This window comes from Lepidochelys kempii, chromosome 8 (assembly GCF_965140285.1).
Source record: "Lepidochelys kempii isolate rLepKem1 chromosome 8, rLepKem1.hap1, whole genome shotgun sequence".
NCBI classification, from domain to species: domain Eukaryota; kingdom Metazoa; phylum Chordata; order Testudines; family Cheloniidae; genus Lepidochelys; species Lepidochelys kempii.
The window spans coordinates 75,651,776-75,666,554 of NC_136387.1; the positions used below are offsets into that span (position 1 = coordinate 75,651,776).

Sequence of the window (14,779 nt, forward strand, 5' to 3'; positions counted from 1 at the left end):
TTAAACCAATATAGTTAAACTAGTACAAATCTTGTTCAGATGATATTGTACTGGTTTATGTGCAGATTTTGTACAGGTATAATTATTTTGGTTAGGGATTTAATTTTATACCAGTAACAACCCCTAGTGTGGATGCAGTTATATTGATATAAAGAAAAAGGAGTACTTGTGGCACCTTAGAGACTAACCAATTTATTTGAGCATGAGCTTGCTCATGAACATGCTCAAATAAATTGGTTAGTCTCTAAGGTGCCACAAGTACTCCTTTTCTTTTTGCGAATACAGACTAACACGGCTGTTACTCTGAAATTGATATAAAGATGCCTTATATTGGGAAAGCTTATTCCCCTTCCCATATGGAAATAAGCTATAACAGCATAAGCTTTTTTATTCCGCTGTAAATGCATCTATAATGGCATGGGATTGTACTGTTTAACTGTATCAGTATACTGAGTGGTATAACTTCTGTGTGCAGACAAGACTTTATTTTAATTTGAGTGGCTTATTTCAGTTTAAGTTAAACTGAAACAAGTGTCCATACAGGCTACGGCACTGGTTTAACTGTACCTTGGGATATACTGGTATAACTTTACTGTGTAGAGGAGGCTTTACAAGTAAATAACATAGTCTTCATTGAGTTGGATTGCTTGGCTGGCAGAATTATTTGTAAGTGAAACAGAGGACACAGTATTATATTGAAAAGTCAGAAAAGCACCTTGAGATGAGCAAGACTGACATGCATAGCACACACTGAAAAAGTGGTGAAGAGAGCTTGTCTTTGAAACTTCACTAGAAACCAAGTTGAACTTTGAAGGTAAGACTAGGGTAAAATATAGAACTTAAACCTGTGTAAAAGAAAGCTCCTAAGGATGTTGAATTAAATGTTTATTGCACTTGTTTTTAAGTGTGTGTTTTACGTAACTTTGATCAAATAAGACCAACTGATCCTTTTGATTTACTGTTCTTCACCTTTTTTTTTTTTTTTTGCTGGGGGCTAACATCTTCATTTCAAAAATTACCTGCAAAAGGGGGAAAAATGGGCTTGTAACTTTTTTACCTCTTTGTGATATATAAAAAAGATACGAATGTATTTTTATTCAATATTAACCTCAGGATTAGAAACTGAGACACCTGGGGGACTTGTGAAATAATATTGCAAGAACCAATGGTGAAAGTTGAGCAGCTGAGAGGAGAGAAAGGGATTTTGACTTGCTTAATAACTCAACACCTGTTTCACTTCAGTGACTAAACTTTTGGATAAAAGATGTCTGTTTAAACATTTAACACTTGCACTCTTTCAGTTAAGATGATGAAGCTCTCAACATATTCTGACCATCTTCTCCTGTAAAAACTAGGGAAGACTAGATATAAGTTATAAAGGAGCAGAATTTGTACAAGTCCATTTTAAAAAAAAATTTTTTTGCAGGCCATCTTTAAAACTGTTGATAGACAGTGATTGAATCCTATACAGAGATCTTTGCTCTCTGTATTTGGACAAAATAAGTTGTAATAATACTTTCCTCAGTGAAGAATGATCTGATAGTTGATTCTTGAAATTATGCATTATCTGTTGGAATTCTGGAACGTTCCTTACAGTAACAAGCTATGTAACTACTTTGTAGAGGTAGTAAAACTGAATTTGTACTAGTTCTTGCAGGAGGTAGTTTCTGTAAAGGAAATGAGTGAAACTTGAAGTCTTGTCTAGAAGGGGACACTCAGGAAAGTTAATCCAAATTGACCGATGGTGTGAATTATATTAATCTTTCTTGTATTCAAGTTTGTTAGGTCACATTTTTGTATTCAATTTGTAAAATCTGTAGAATTTTAAAATAACATTGAAACCAACATTTTCACATGCACAGCTAATACACTTTAAAAATCCTTAAAGGATAAGATGGTGAAAAACTGACAATAGACTTAATCTTTCTAAATCACCATTTTGAGAAGTCAAGTCTGCATGAGTTAGATATGGAGTCTTAGGCTACAGTACAATCTATTTTGGCAAAACTTAATGTTGCTCAGGGGTGTGAATATTCCACCTCCATGAGCGACATACATTAGATCAGCATAAGCGCTTGAGTGAGCTTCTCTCATCGACAGAGTTTATACTGCTAGTGGAGGTGGGGTTTTTTATGCTGATGGAGAGCTCTCTCCCGTCGGCATAGAGCGTCTTCACCAGATGAGCTGTACCAGTACAGCTGTACCGCTGCAGTGCTGTACGTATAGACATGGCCATAGTTGCAGATTTTAATTTCCTGCCCCTTATTCAGAAATTTTCTATAAAATGTAAAATGAGAGACAAAGATTACATGTATTTTTGTAATTAAAACACATTTATCTGGCTGAAGATGCCATTATGTTCTCTTAAGTGAATGGTTACTTAAGCCTTCCTATTTCTTCTTCTCCAGTCTCTGTCAATTGTCTCCTTTGTAGTAGTGTACAGTGATTACTAAACTGCAATAGCTTCAATCTCAGTCATTTGCAATCTACTATGCCCAGTTCTGTGGACACTACTTTGGATTAGTGTGGATGTATTTTATCTAATAATCACTTCTTACTATAGTGGTGCTGTGATGCACATATATAAATTGGTGGCTAAAAATCTTTCCTAATAAAAACAAGTGCAATAAACATTTAATTAAACATCCTTAGTAGCTTTCTTTTCCCTGACTTTGCTGTCCTTCCAATACTCTGATATTCGGGAAACAGTGGTGCAGTTATATAAGAACCTAAACAGGTGGAAAGATAACACACAGTTTACATTATAGTAGTACTCAATTTTGTTTATGTTGTAGCAATGCCTTTGACTTGAAATTTCAGCTCTATCTAGTTCACATTTTCAATAGGCTTCTTTTTTTTTCCTGTATTTTTGTAGGCCATAGATTTAAAATATCCATCATATTGCTCTAATTGTCTACCAGTTGTGACTGGTATGATGCAAACTAGTCCACAAAATGTAGTAATTTTAGACTTTTATTGACCCAAATAATTGTTACATGTGAAATACGGATATGCAATATGTGATTAGGAAATACTATTAAGAATGTACATTAGGTTTAAGAAGGTAATGTAGAAGAAGGAATCTGAGTATACATAGCTGAAGAGACCATGCATTAAAGCAATTGCCACCTTTGGGTTTAAACAGAGATTGCAGCAAGAAGTGTTGGAATTGGCACATATTAGAACTGAAAAGAAAATGGCCACTAGAAATCGTTGCTGCTACAGCAACAACATGACTTAACTCCTAATGTACTGTTTTCATATATGATTTGAAATGTTTTGTAAGGCCTGCCTTTCAGGAAATTAGATGCTTAATGGGAATGTATGTTCCCATGTAGTTATTTATAAACTTTGATCTTTGTTAGTAGAATTTTATTTTATAATCACATTTCTGTAAGTGGATTGCTCTTTCAGAGTTTGAATTCTTAGAATCTTTTAATAATATATGACTGTTCTAAATATCATTTTAGTAAATCAGTCATTCATTCTTTGTAGAAAAGCAGTTATTTCTAGTTCCACATTGTAAAATGACAAATGAAAACAACATCCCAAAAGAAAAGTCTTCTCTCTCCAGTAATAATGAAAAAAATTCAGTATCCTTCCAGAATGTATTTGGTATCTAGAATATAATTCTACTTTTCAAAGAATGAGCCTTCAGAGGGTTTTAGTCCAACAAAGCCTTCATTGTTGATATTAAAATAATCTAAAAATGTCTAGTGGATTTTTTTTTTAAAGCCAGATCCTGCAACTGAAACATGAAGGGTTCTACCTGAATGTACCTTATTGCATAGTTGGGATAGAATGGATTGAAATGTATAGGGTAAGCACCTGGTGAAAGTGTAGTTCCTGATGAAGAAATAACTGTTTTAAGATCTCAAACTATTATAAGTAAAATGCATTTTCCCTTTTGGGGTGGGGGGAGGAGTTTATATTTTTAAAGTTGAACTGTGAAGCCTGCAAGTCAGGAAATGGAAAAGTTAAGCTTGAATATATAAGCTTGACTTATGCACTTTTGTTTTTAAAAAACAAAGCATGAAGTGCAGTTTTTCAAATAAAAATTTTTTCACTGGAACACTGGGAAAGAGTGCATGAGAAAAGGCTAATATCCCGTTAAGTGACTGTCTGTAGCCTGTCACCTGCAGCCTGGGGATAATCAACAAGACTCTGCCCGGCCCTAGCAGCTCAGTTATATAAACCAGAGCAGGAAGCAGAACAAGAGTGAGGGGAGTGGAAGCTAGGTGGGCAGCAGTTTGTAGGTACCAGCCTGTCCCTTGGATAGTACTCTTTTCTCATGCAGTGTTTCAGAAACATTCAAGCACTTCTTAATTAAGAAAGTTTTGTTTTCAGATTTTAAATATCTAAGAGAAGTGCTTTCAATGTTATTTTTTTGTAATGGGGAAAATGTGTGTTCCTCAAAAATGGCTGAACTATTCTTGCTAAAAGCTTCAGAAATATTCACCTTGGGGCAGAGGTCAAGTCTAAAACTTCTCAGCCTATAAGCAGCTGAAAATGGGGGTTTGGAATGGAAACACGGTACCCTAATAATAGCTGTTGCTATGGAATGAAGTCCATGAAATAAAATAGGATCTCTATAGTCCAAGTCTTTTTCTGTGTTGAGTTTGTATGTTCATGCAGCTTTGTAAATGTGAGATGATGGACAGCTGTAGTTTGTGCATACTGGAGATTACAGAGCTTTGACTTGGTGATACTATAGAAAAAGGAATTTTCTATAATTCAAACAGGAGAGAAAATGTCAGCAGGTGACATGTCATGCCAGTATCACGTACTGCTAATGTGTTGGAGAGATTTTGCTGACACATAGACCTAAAAGAAGGTTAGGGCAAAAAGGATGTTGCCAAGCTTATATATAGTGGAAGCAACTTGTGGATCGGAGTGAAATGGAGAGAGAGACTTGCATTATGTTTGAGTTAGCTTTCCTTGTTCAAGAGAAGCTGTTAGTTTTGAGATATATAGATGAAGGAAATTGAGACAGCTAGTTTACTTGGTCAAGATAACTAAGGTAAAAGGTGGTGCTGAAAGACATACAACCGAGTATCAGTGTGATATCTCTAATTTGTAACTTAAGATGGCAGGGGTGAAGGTAAAGAATTGAATTGCATTGTTTCTTGTATCTTTGATGTAATCCTACTACATGGCAGTTCTTATTGTAAGAGACCCCAGACGCTGACATAGCAAGAGGTGGCAAACACATTTTTTTTTAATAAATATTGTGTTAACTCTATGTAGTATTACCACTAATCATTTGTTTTTCTTTTGCAGAGTAAGTAAACTTTCAAGTAATAAATACACATATGTAATCTGTTAAGGGTTTGAGGCAATAAAATGTTTTCAAAACTTTGCCATTTTCATTTGTACACTTACAGTTCAGTCATTTACTTGTTCATTGCTTTGACTGTATACTGCCCAAACAGTTTTTTAAAAAAATAGTATTTGAATTCTGTTCTCTTTCCTCCCCTCCCCTCTCTAACAGAAACTTCTTAAAATTAAATATTTTTGTTTGTTTAGGAATGCGGAGGGAAGAAAATAACCATTTCTATTTTTAATAGTAAATTCTGTTTGTCCATCCAAGAGTCTACAGTCTACTGGGGATTTCTTTCTTTCTGACATGAGGGAGGGCTCTTTTAGTCATTTAGTAGCATTGTATAAGTTTGGAATAAATATCCATATCTGTAAGTATCTTAATTGATGAAGTGCATGTCCTTGTTCCGTACCTTTTCATTCATTCCTCATTTTAGCTCCTTTAATTACTTTTTTCCCTCTCACTGAGAGACACAATTCTTCACTGCTTTGTTTTTCTTTTTTGGCATGTAGAGACTTGTAATCTATTTGTCTGGACTGTATAGGCTATGAAGTTGGGTGGTGGTATGTTTTGTTTTATTTCATTTTTTGTTACCATCAGTTCTGTTTGTTTTGTGTGCTCATCAGGCATCTCTTTGAACTGTTTCACCATCTATGATTAGGACTGTCAGCAAATAAAAACTTTCTCTAAGACCAGAAAATTGAGAGATCGCAGAGCTCCCCAAAACCGTGGTGAGGCTTGCATGTGTACTATCAGTTCTTCAATTAGGGTGATTGGACAAAGGAATAAATGCAACTTCTCTGAGCAGCCGATGAAGTGAGCTGTAGCTCACGAAAGCTTATGCTCAAATAAATTTGTTAGTCTCTAAGGTGCCACAAGTACTTCTTTTCTTTTTGCAGATACAGACTAACACAGCTGCTACTCTGAAACTTCTCTGAGATTAGTTTTCTTCTAGACCCAAAAGCTCATTTGACTGGCCAAATCTAGCAGCAGATTCAGGAAGCTAAGGGCAGATGTACACCTATCTGACGGGAGGGCTTCTCCCATTGACGTAGCTGCCATTGTGCTCTCTACACAGGGGAATAGGTCTGGATAACTATGTCGCTCAGGGGTGTGAATTTTTCACATTCTGAGTGACATTGTTATACCGGTGTAAGATTATAGTGTAGACCTGGTCTAAGTCTGGTTTTCTTCTCCTTAGTATAAGGGAAGGTTTCTTGAGCAAATGTAGAGAAGCCTTTGGCCTCTAGGAGAAATGTTAAATAAAAATACAGTTTCAGCTTCTGATACTGCAAACACTTTTGTGCACATGCTTAACTTTAAGCTCAAGTAGTCAAATTGAAGTCAATGGGTTAATTCATAAAGTTACTTACCCCTTTTAGTGCTTGCAGGATCAGTGTTTTAATTTTCAATATTTTGTTTTGCCTCTAGCAGTTTTGTAAAATTTAAATAAGATAGCTTACTCCTGGCATTAAAAGAAAAAAGCTAGGGCTGTCAATTAATCACAGTTAACTCACGTGATTAACTCAAAACAATTAAACACAATTTTAAAAAATTAATTATGATCGCAGTTTTAATCGCACTGTTAAACAATAGAATACCAATTGAAATTTATTACATATTTTGGATGTTTTTCTACATTTTCATATATATTGTATTCTGTGTTGTAATTGAAATCACACCCCGATCAATATATTCTTTTATTACAGATATTTGCACTGTAAAAATAAAAGAAATAGTATTTGTCAATTCACCTCATACAAGTACAGTAGTGCAATCTCTTTGTCGGGAAAGTGCAACTTACAAATGTAGATTTATTTTTTTTTGTTATATAACTACACTCAAAAACAAACCAATGGAAAACTTTAGAGCCTATTCTGTGTTGTAATTGAAATCATTATATTTGAAAATGTAGAAAACATCCAAAAATGTTTAAATAAATGGTATTCTATTATTGTTTAACAGTGCAATTAAATTTTTTAATCGCTTGACAGCCCTAAAAGAAGCATTTATAATTTAGCTCTTTATAACTTTTACATTTCAGTAGCACAGGTTATCACATTAGTTTTACAAAGCCTCAAACCTGATTTAAATCAATTTTTAAAAAATCATGTGTTCAAATCATGATGTAAACCAATGATCTAAATTGCTCCACCCTGGGTGCTACTTTTACTCTTAGGAATCGGATGTGGATAAAGTAATTTCAGACTCCTGAATGAACCATATAGATCATCCAGGGTTCCTCCCTATGTAAGCATTTAAAAGGAACAGGAAGCTGTGTACCTCATATAGAGCTAGTTAGCCTTGCTGATTGCCTATGTGAGTGATTGCAATCTGATGAGTACACGTACTCAGTCCAACTGCTGAGTCAGCTATAGTAACTGACTCAGAAATGACTGGCCTCAGATAAGTGCTACTTTTTTTCAGTCCATTTCAGAGGCAATTACATAAGTGGGAAGAGGAGTACCTCATGAGGTGGTTATATAGTTCATACTTCCCTAGATGGGGAAGCTGGGGTTTAGCTAGTACTCTCCTAGTGTGTATACACTCTGTTCTTTCTCCCAATCCTTCTCACCTTAGTTCTTAAGGTCTTCAGATCTCTTTAAGATCATGGTAAGACACTAATACTTCAGGCCTGCAACAAGTGAAAGCCAGAAAGTGAACATGGTGAAATCTTTTCCTTCTGATAAGTAAGTTTTTTTTAACTTGCATTTCTCCGATTATAATTTTGGAGCGGGAACATCCTACTGAGTGTAAATTTCATACCTAACAGATAATGAAGTCTTGTAAACTCCAGAAAGTGTCTGAGATCAGGACTACACTTGGAAGGCTTTGCTGGTATAGCAACACTGGTATGCTATGCTGGCAGAGCTCTCCTAGCGTGGATGTAGTTTATATTGATAAAACTGTGCTTTTCCTATTATTGCTTATTCTGGGCCACCCCCTCCTTCCAAGTGAAATAAGTTATACTGGCAAAAGTGCAGTTTTGCTGGTATAGCTGTGTCTATGCTCAGGGTTTTTGCCAGGTCAGCTGTCAGTCAAAATCACACCTCGTCACACCCCTGATCAATATAATTCAGAAAAAGTTTGTAGTGTATGCCTAGGATCAGCAGTTGCAAATATCAAAGGTGGATGCAGCAGTAGATTCCTTAGCAAATGACAAGAATTCATTTGGGAAAGGGCTCCGTCCTGATGGAATAAACAGATATGAAGATAGATGATTCCCTCAGAAAAAATATAAAGTGTTGACAGGAGCGCTGCAGGCTTTTATTTAATCAATGTAGATTCATCGTAGCCTTTACACAGGCCACAATAGCATAGTCCAGTGCTTCTCAAAAATTCATAGCATGAAACAGATTTTATTAGAGAGATTTATGAATTACCATCCCTCCCATTCATGGTTGCAGGGATGACTTCTCTTTCCACTCACAACTGCCAGCTTTTCAAAGAGAAGGTTAAGAGGTGACTTGATCACAGCCTGTAAGTAAGTAGACAGGGAGATATCTGATAATAGCAGACAAAGGCATAATAAGAGTCAGTGACTGGAAACTGAAAGAAGATAAATTCAGATTAGAAACAAAATGCAGATTTTTTTTTAAATTAGGGAAATTAACTTTTGGAACAATTTACCAAGATCTGTGGTGAATTCTCCATCATTTGAAGTCTTTACATCAGGATTAGATATCTTTCTATAAAATATACTGAAGCTGAACCATAGGATGTGAGCTTGATCCAGGAATTACTGGATAAAATTCTTTGACCTTTTATATAGAAGGTCTGGCTAGAAGATGATTGCAATGGCCTTAAATCTCTGAACATCCCTGTGAGAATCCCAGCAATTCCTCATTTGGGAACATTATATTGGGAAAGGGTTTTTTGGTAACTGCTGTGTGACCAGTCACTACTTTGTGGACTGCAGTTTGTGAACAAATAGCATAATGAATGATCTTTTAGCTTTTCTGGTGAGCTACTGATTCTATTTTTGTCTTAAAACATTTGTCTTTGTTGGGAATCCTGCGTTTTTTTGTTTTCTCTATCTTGTAGGTGTGTGTGTGCTGTTTTTATTACCATTATTTCTCCGCAGACCCCTTGTTTCCTGGTTGAATATTCCTATTGTAGTAGTATACCAATACATTACAGATTATAGTACTTCATTTTTGTTCCTGAAAGACTTCTAATGTGCTTTTGATTTGGGGACTGCAAAAGATCTATCTTTTAAGGAAAATCAAAATCCTCAAGAGAAATGTATACATTTTAATTTTACGTACGTTTTTTGCTATTTTATACAGGCTAATTTGAGAACTAAACTATAGTCTCTTTCTTCAGAGGACTATGTTCTGTCCACATTTAGATCAGAAACCTGCTACTTACAGATACATTTTAAGTACAGTTATTGCTAATGTTTCCCTAAGTAGTGTGGTCAAAAGATTTGAAGATTCTATTGTATGGTTCTTAGCAATAAAAATTCCTGTTTTCACTGGTCAGAGAAACATGGTTGGAGCTACTGTGGCTCTTTGAGGACATGGCCAAAGTGCAAAGTTTTACTTTAGTGTCTACTTATTTTGATGCCAGCTTTTGGGCTTCTGAATGTGTAAGACACATTCACGTTATGAAAGCAAGTGACTTGGACTAAAGCATTTTAAAAATCTGATTATAACCTAGTTGCACTGTCTACACAAGTGGATCATACTTGCTAATAACATGTTTGGGCCACAGTTGAGCATAAGAGTTATTATAAATAACCTGCAAGGCTGGTGCCCTTTCTTGCTGCTTTATGATGGATAATCAAGGCCTGAAAAGTTTTTAATTTAATAATAACAACAACAAAAACATCTCCCCCACTCCTCTCCTTTTTTATCATTAGGAATTAAATTCTGTCCAGCCTTGAGGGAAGTATGATGGGGAAAGGGACTTTTAGTTAAGTTGTCTAAGAGTATGTCTACACTGCAAAGAGCCAACTCAGGCTCGCGGGGCTTGGGTAGTGGGGCTGCTTCATTGTTGTGTAGACATACGAGTTTGGTCTGGAGCCCGGGCTCTAAAACCCTGAGCGGTAAGGAGGGTGTTGGAGTACAGGAGCCTACACAGCAATGAAACAATCCTGTAGCCCAAGCCCCGTGATCCCAAGTCAGTGGGCACAGGCCAGCCGTGAGTGTCTAGTTGCTGTGTAGACATATCCTAAAGGGATGTCTTCACTGCAGAGATAGCTGAAGTGATCAGCACCTGTGTATGAGGACCCAGGTAAGCATAGCCTGGTGTGAGGAGCCACACTGCAAAGCCATACCCAAGTTAACGTGTCCTCAATGGTGTGTGTTGCTAGGACTTCTGGGGGCACATCCCTTTTTTTTTTTTTTTGGTGGTACAGTAAATTGAATCAGTCTTTTTGATTCTTTTCCCAGTGAATTGTGGGAGAACTTTTCTGTCCTTCTGGGCATACAAGGGGAACTGGGGGAAGACATTAGATGACTCTCAGCAATTGAGTGATTTAGCCTGTGTTCTCGCTACAAAGTGACTGGGTTACCAGCCTGAGTGAAAGCAGCACCTGAGCTGTAGCTTATATCCTCACCAGTCAGGCCAGCTAGCCTGGGTTTAAAGCATCACTAAACTCAGGTGAGAGAGTTGTGTGGCTGGGAGGGAGGTTAGGGGCAACACCCAAGTAAGAGCCAAAGTTAACTGTGCAGTAAAGATATAGCCTTAAAACTCTGGTTTTGTGTTTTTATTTAATTTCAGTGACTTACTTTATAATTTTTGGTAAGTCTTTGCTAAATATTCCACTCCTTTGCTTTCCAGTCACGATGTGAGAGTTCACACATATGTCCTTGAGTCTTCTGAAAGGCCCACTAGCGAAACCAGAGTATATTATCTAACAAGACATCAGCATTTCAAACAATATAAAGCAGGAAAAAAGGGAGAGAACAGCCTTCTGGATTTTCTCCATACAGCATAAAAGAAGAAAAAGTTATAAGCTCAATTTTTAAAAATATTGTTCATCACCTTTAAACTCTGTCGTCTTCATAGTGAAGAGAGGCTGTAACAGTGTCAAGCCATAGGATTTGAAGGGAGGGAATGTTTCGTATTCATTACTGTCTTGATTTACTCTACGTCTAGGGTTACCATCTTTCAGGTTCCCAAAAAGAGGACGCTGTCGGGGGGTGGGGGAGTGGGAAGGGGGAGCTGGAGGAGAAGGTACAGTTGGAGGGGTGTCTACTGGGCGTGGGTATTTGGGCGGTATGGGAAGGGTGTGTGTCCTGGGAGGGGCATTTGGTGGGTGCTGGAGGGGTGTGTGTACGGGAGGGGGTATTTGGAGGTGCAGGGCGTATTTGGGGGGTGCTGGAGGGGTCGGTGTATTGGAAGGGGGTTTGGAAGGTACAGAAGGGGGTATTTGGGGTGTGGGTACTGGGAGGGGTACCTGGGGGTGTTGGAGCAGGTACTTGCAGCCTCAGTCTCGAGTTGGGGGGCAGTGGTGCTTCCTGTCACACACAGGCAGGGCGACTGGTGCAGGCCTTGGAAACAGCTCCAGTTGTCCATCAGTGCCTCTTTGCCTCTTCCCCTTTCCAGGGCTGGGAGCCAGGGCTTGAGTGGGTGGGAGCGGGTGGCTGCAGTGCAGGGATTAATCCGGATCTGGAGCCAGCTCTTTCTGAGCTGCAGTGTCTGCTTCGCAAAAATCCTGGACATTTCCTCTTACTCGAAAAATCTGCCCAGACAGAAGGCGGAGGAGGATCAAACAAGAGGAAATGTTCAGGAAAACCCAGATGTATGGTAACCCTATATAGAGCTCTTTCGGTAGAATTGTTTAATCTGTGCAGTCCAAAATGGGATTATAGGGGATATGACCCTGTTTCAAATCACAGGGGTTCATAAAATTATACTTGGGTAGTTTGGGGCTGGAGTCTGGTTGGAGGGGATGAGCAGGGAAGAGAAGTGACTTATCTGAATCACTTTAACTAAATCAGCCAAGCCAAAGCCCTTTGAAGCCACATCTACACTGAGGGGAAGGTGTATTTTTAATGTGTTAGGTAAAACATGTTAACCACGTGTTAAGACTACAATTTGCCTGGTCTATACTAGGATTTTAACAGGTTAGCTGGTCAAGAATAAACTCTAAGGGGTGTTAGCCAACACCTTAAAAACACAATTTTCCTAGTGAAGACAAGGCCTTAGTGTGGCCCAGCTCTGATGTCCTTCAGCACTTGGTCTCAAAAAGGTTAGTGATTCTTCTAAATGGTTTAGAAAAATTGTTCTCACTTTTCCCACTTGCTTCCTTGTCTTCTTTAATAGAGTCAGATTCATTGAGTCCCAGAAGGGACCACCAGATAGATCATCTAGTCTGACCTCCTGTATATTACTAAACCTCACCCGGTTATGCCTATATTGAGCACAATAACCTGGATTAGAATAAAGTATTATAGAATAAAATATTGTGTGCCACAGGCAGAGAACAGGAGGGACTGAGGTGCACTAAAGCCCCTGCAATGACAGGGAGTTGATTTGTTGAGGTATGCCGAGGTGATCCTAGCAAGTACCCAGCTCGCCATGTTGCAGAGGAAAGTGAAAAATCCTCCAAGATCCCTGCCAATATGACCTTATGAAAAATTTCTTTCTGATCCCGAATATAGCAATCAGTTTGACTGAGCATCTGAAAGAGAATTCTCTTTTCTGTCTAAGAGCAGAGGCTCATCCTGTCTGGTGCCCCATCTCCAGATGTGACCATCTCTGATGTTTTAAAGTAAGGGGGGGGGAACAACCCCCCTAAAATGCATTTGTGGGGGGGGGACAGATTCTTTCCTGACCCTTGCAAGTAACTGGCTAAAGCTCTAAACATGAGATTTAGGAATATAAGACCCAGGACTGGAACTCCCTTGGCCACTGAGTCCAGTCCCCCACCAGCACAGGCAACTCAGTTATACAATCGCACTGATACTCTAGGCCATCCAAATTCTTCTTGTACAATATTGTGATCCTCCTGTATTGACAATGCCTTCCAACTTTGTGTCATCAGCAAGTTTCATTAACAGGCTCCCACTTTTTGTAATAACCTCATTAATAAAACTGTTAAATAAGATCAGTCCCAAAACTGGACCTTGAGGAACTCCACTAGTAACCGCCCTCCAGCCCAATAGTTCTCCTTTAGGCACAACTTGTCTTTTACAATTCTTGTACTAATCCTCATCTGCTCCAGTTTAACTAATTATATCCCGTGTCCCATGTGGGACTGTATCAAAAGCTTTAATGAAGTCCAGATAGATTAGATCTACTGCATTTCTGTCTAAAAAAATCAGGTCTTTTCAAAGAAAGATATCAAGTTAGTTTGGCATGATCTACCTTTGGTAAACCCATGTTGCATTTCATCCCATTTTCCATTTACATCCAGGTATTGAATTTATTCTTTTAGTTAGTTGCTTGCTGCAGTCAAGGGAAATAGCTTAGCAGATGTTGAAGATGTTGGCAAGGGGTTTTAAAACCCCTGACTTTTTTACATGATTTTCCTGCTCTGCTCACACAGTTTATCCAAGAAATATCTTGTGTACATTTTTGTTACTGTATCAAGTGTGTCAGGTCTGTAGATACTCAGGGTCTCTCCCCACCTTTTTAATTATAATAACAGTTATCCAGTCATCTTGATATCTGTGCGTGTGAGAGGGAAAGTGACTTTGGATTTTGATCCTTACAACTTGGGGCAAGATAAAATACCTCCATGTGTATAAACTCCTCACTTGGTGCTTTGCTGGTATGTCATCAGATAGTTACAGGGTCCTAAGCAGGATGATGGCTCTAAGATTCTTATTTGTTATTTTGCAGGTTTGTTTTAAATCAGACCTCGCAGCTTGATACAAATAAAACAGACAAAGGTAAGTAGAAAACCAGCTTATAAAAATGGTATGTAGCAAATCTTTTATCTGTTAACACCTATTTTTAAATAACCAGAAACGCTGGTTTACAGAAATTGGAATAAATTAATCTGTTAATGTTTACTTGTTTGTAATAGCTTATTTTTCCTCTTCTGAGATCTAAAAAAATGAAATTCTTGTGCTGTTTTGTGTTGACTGTGTATTTAACATTATGATGACAAATCTGTCAAATGATCCTCAGCCGAGAAAGTAACCTGCACTTGTGCTAGCTGTGGAGAACCAAAAACAGTGAAGGCTTCATTCATGTGAATTTCTATCCACAAATTGTCCATGTGATTATTAAAGGCTGACAGTGTAGTTTGCTGTGCTGCAGAAGTATTGTTTAGATTTATATTTCAGATTCAATTCAGTTCATAGCTCGCTTAACTGGTACAAAGAAAATTTGAGTGGCCCCCAGAACATTTAAGGTTTTACAAAATGAAATACCAGAGGACATCAGGTTTACTTATATTCTTTGGTTTTCCTGTCCTCAGGAACTGTATCAGGTGGCATGAGACTGACTGACAAGCTAGTAAAGACATTAGTATAAAGCATTGATATTCTTCAGAGTATT

At 37.8% G+C, this 14,779-nt stretch overlaps 1 protein-coding gene across 12 annotated transcripts in view; it reads left to right on the forward strand.

Annotated features, from left to right (window-relative positions):
• The window catches only part of ZNF644 (zinc finger protein 644), a 77,397-nt gene that overhangs the window by 15,647 nt on the left and 46,971 nt on the right, over window positions 1–14,779 (forward strand). For 6 of the 12 annotated variants that reach the window (XM_073357110.1, XM_073357103.1, XM_073357102.2 and 3 more), the window contains exon 2: window positions 14,117–14,166. The exons of 4 other annotated variants lie outside the window; for them this stretch is intronic. In XM_073357110.1, the coding sequence (XP_073213211.1) occupies window positions 14,117–14,166 (50 nt within the window). Of the gene's footprint in view, window positions 1–11,788; window positions 12,522–13,024; window positions 13,044–14,116; window positions 14,167–14,779 lie in introns of those variants that run through there. 2 more of the 12 variants (XM_073357101.2, XM_073357100.1) reach the window with 2 other exon arrangements.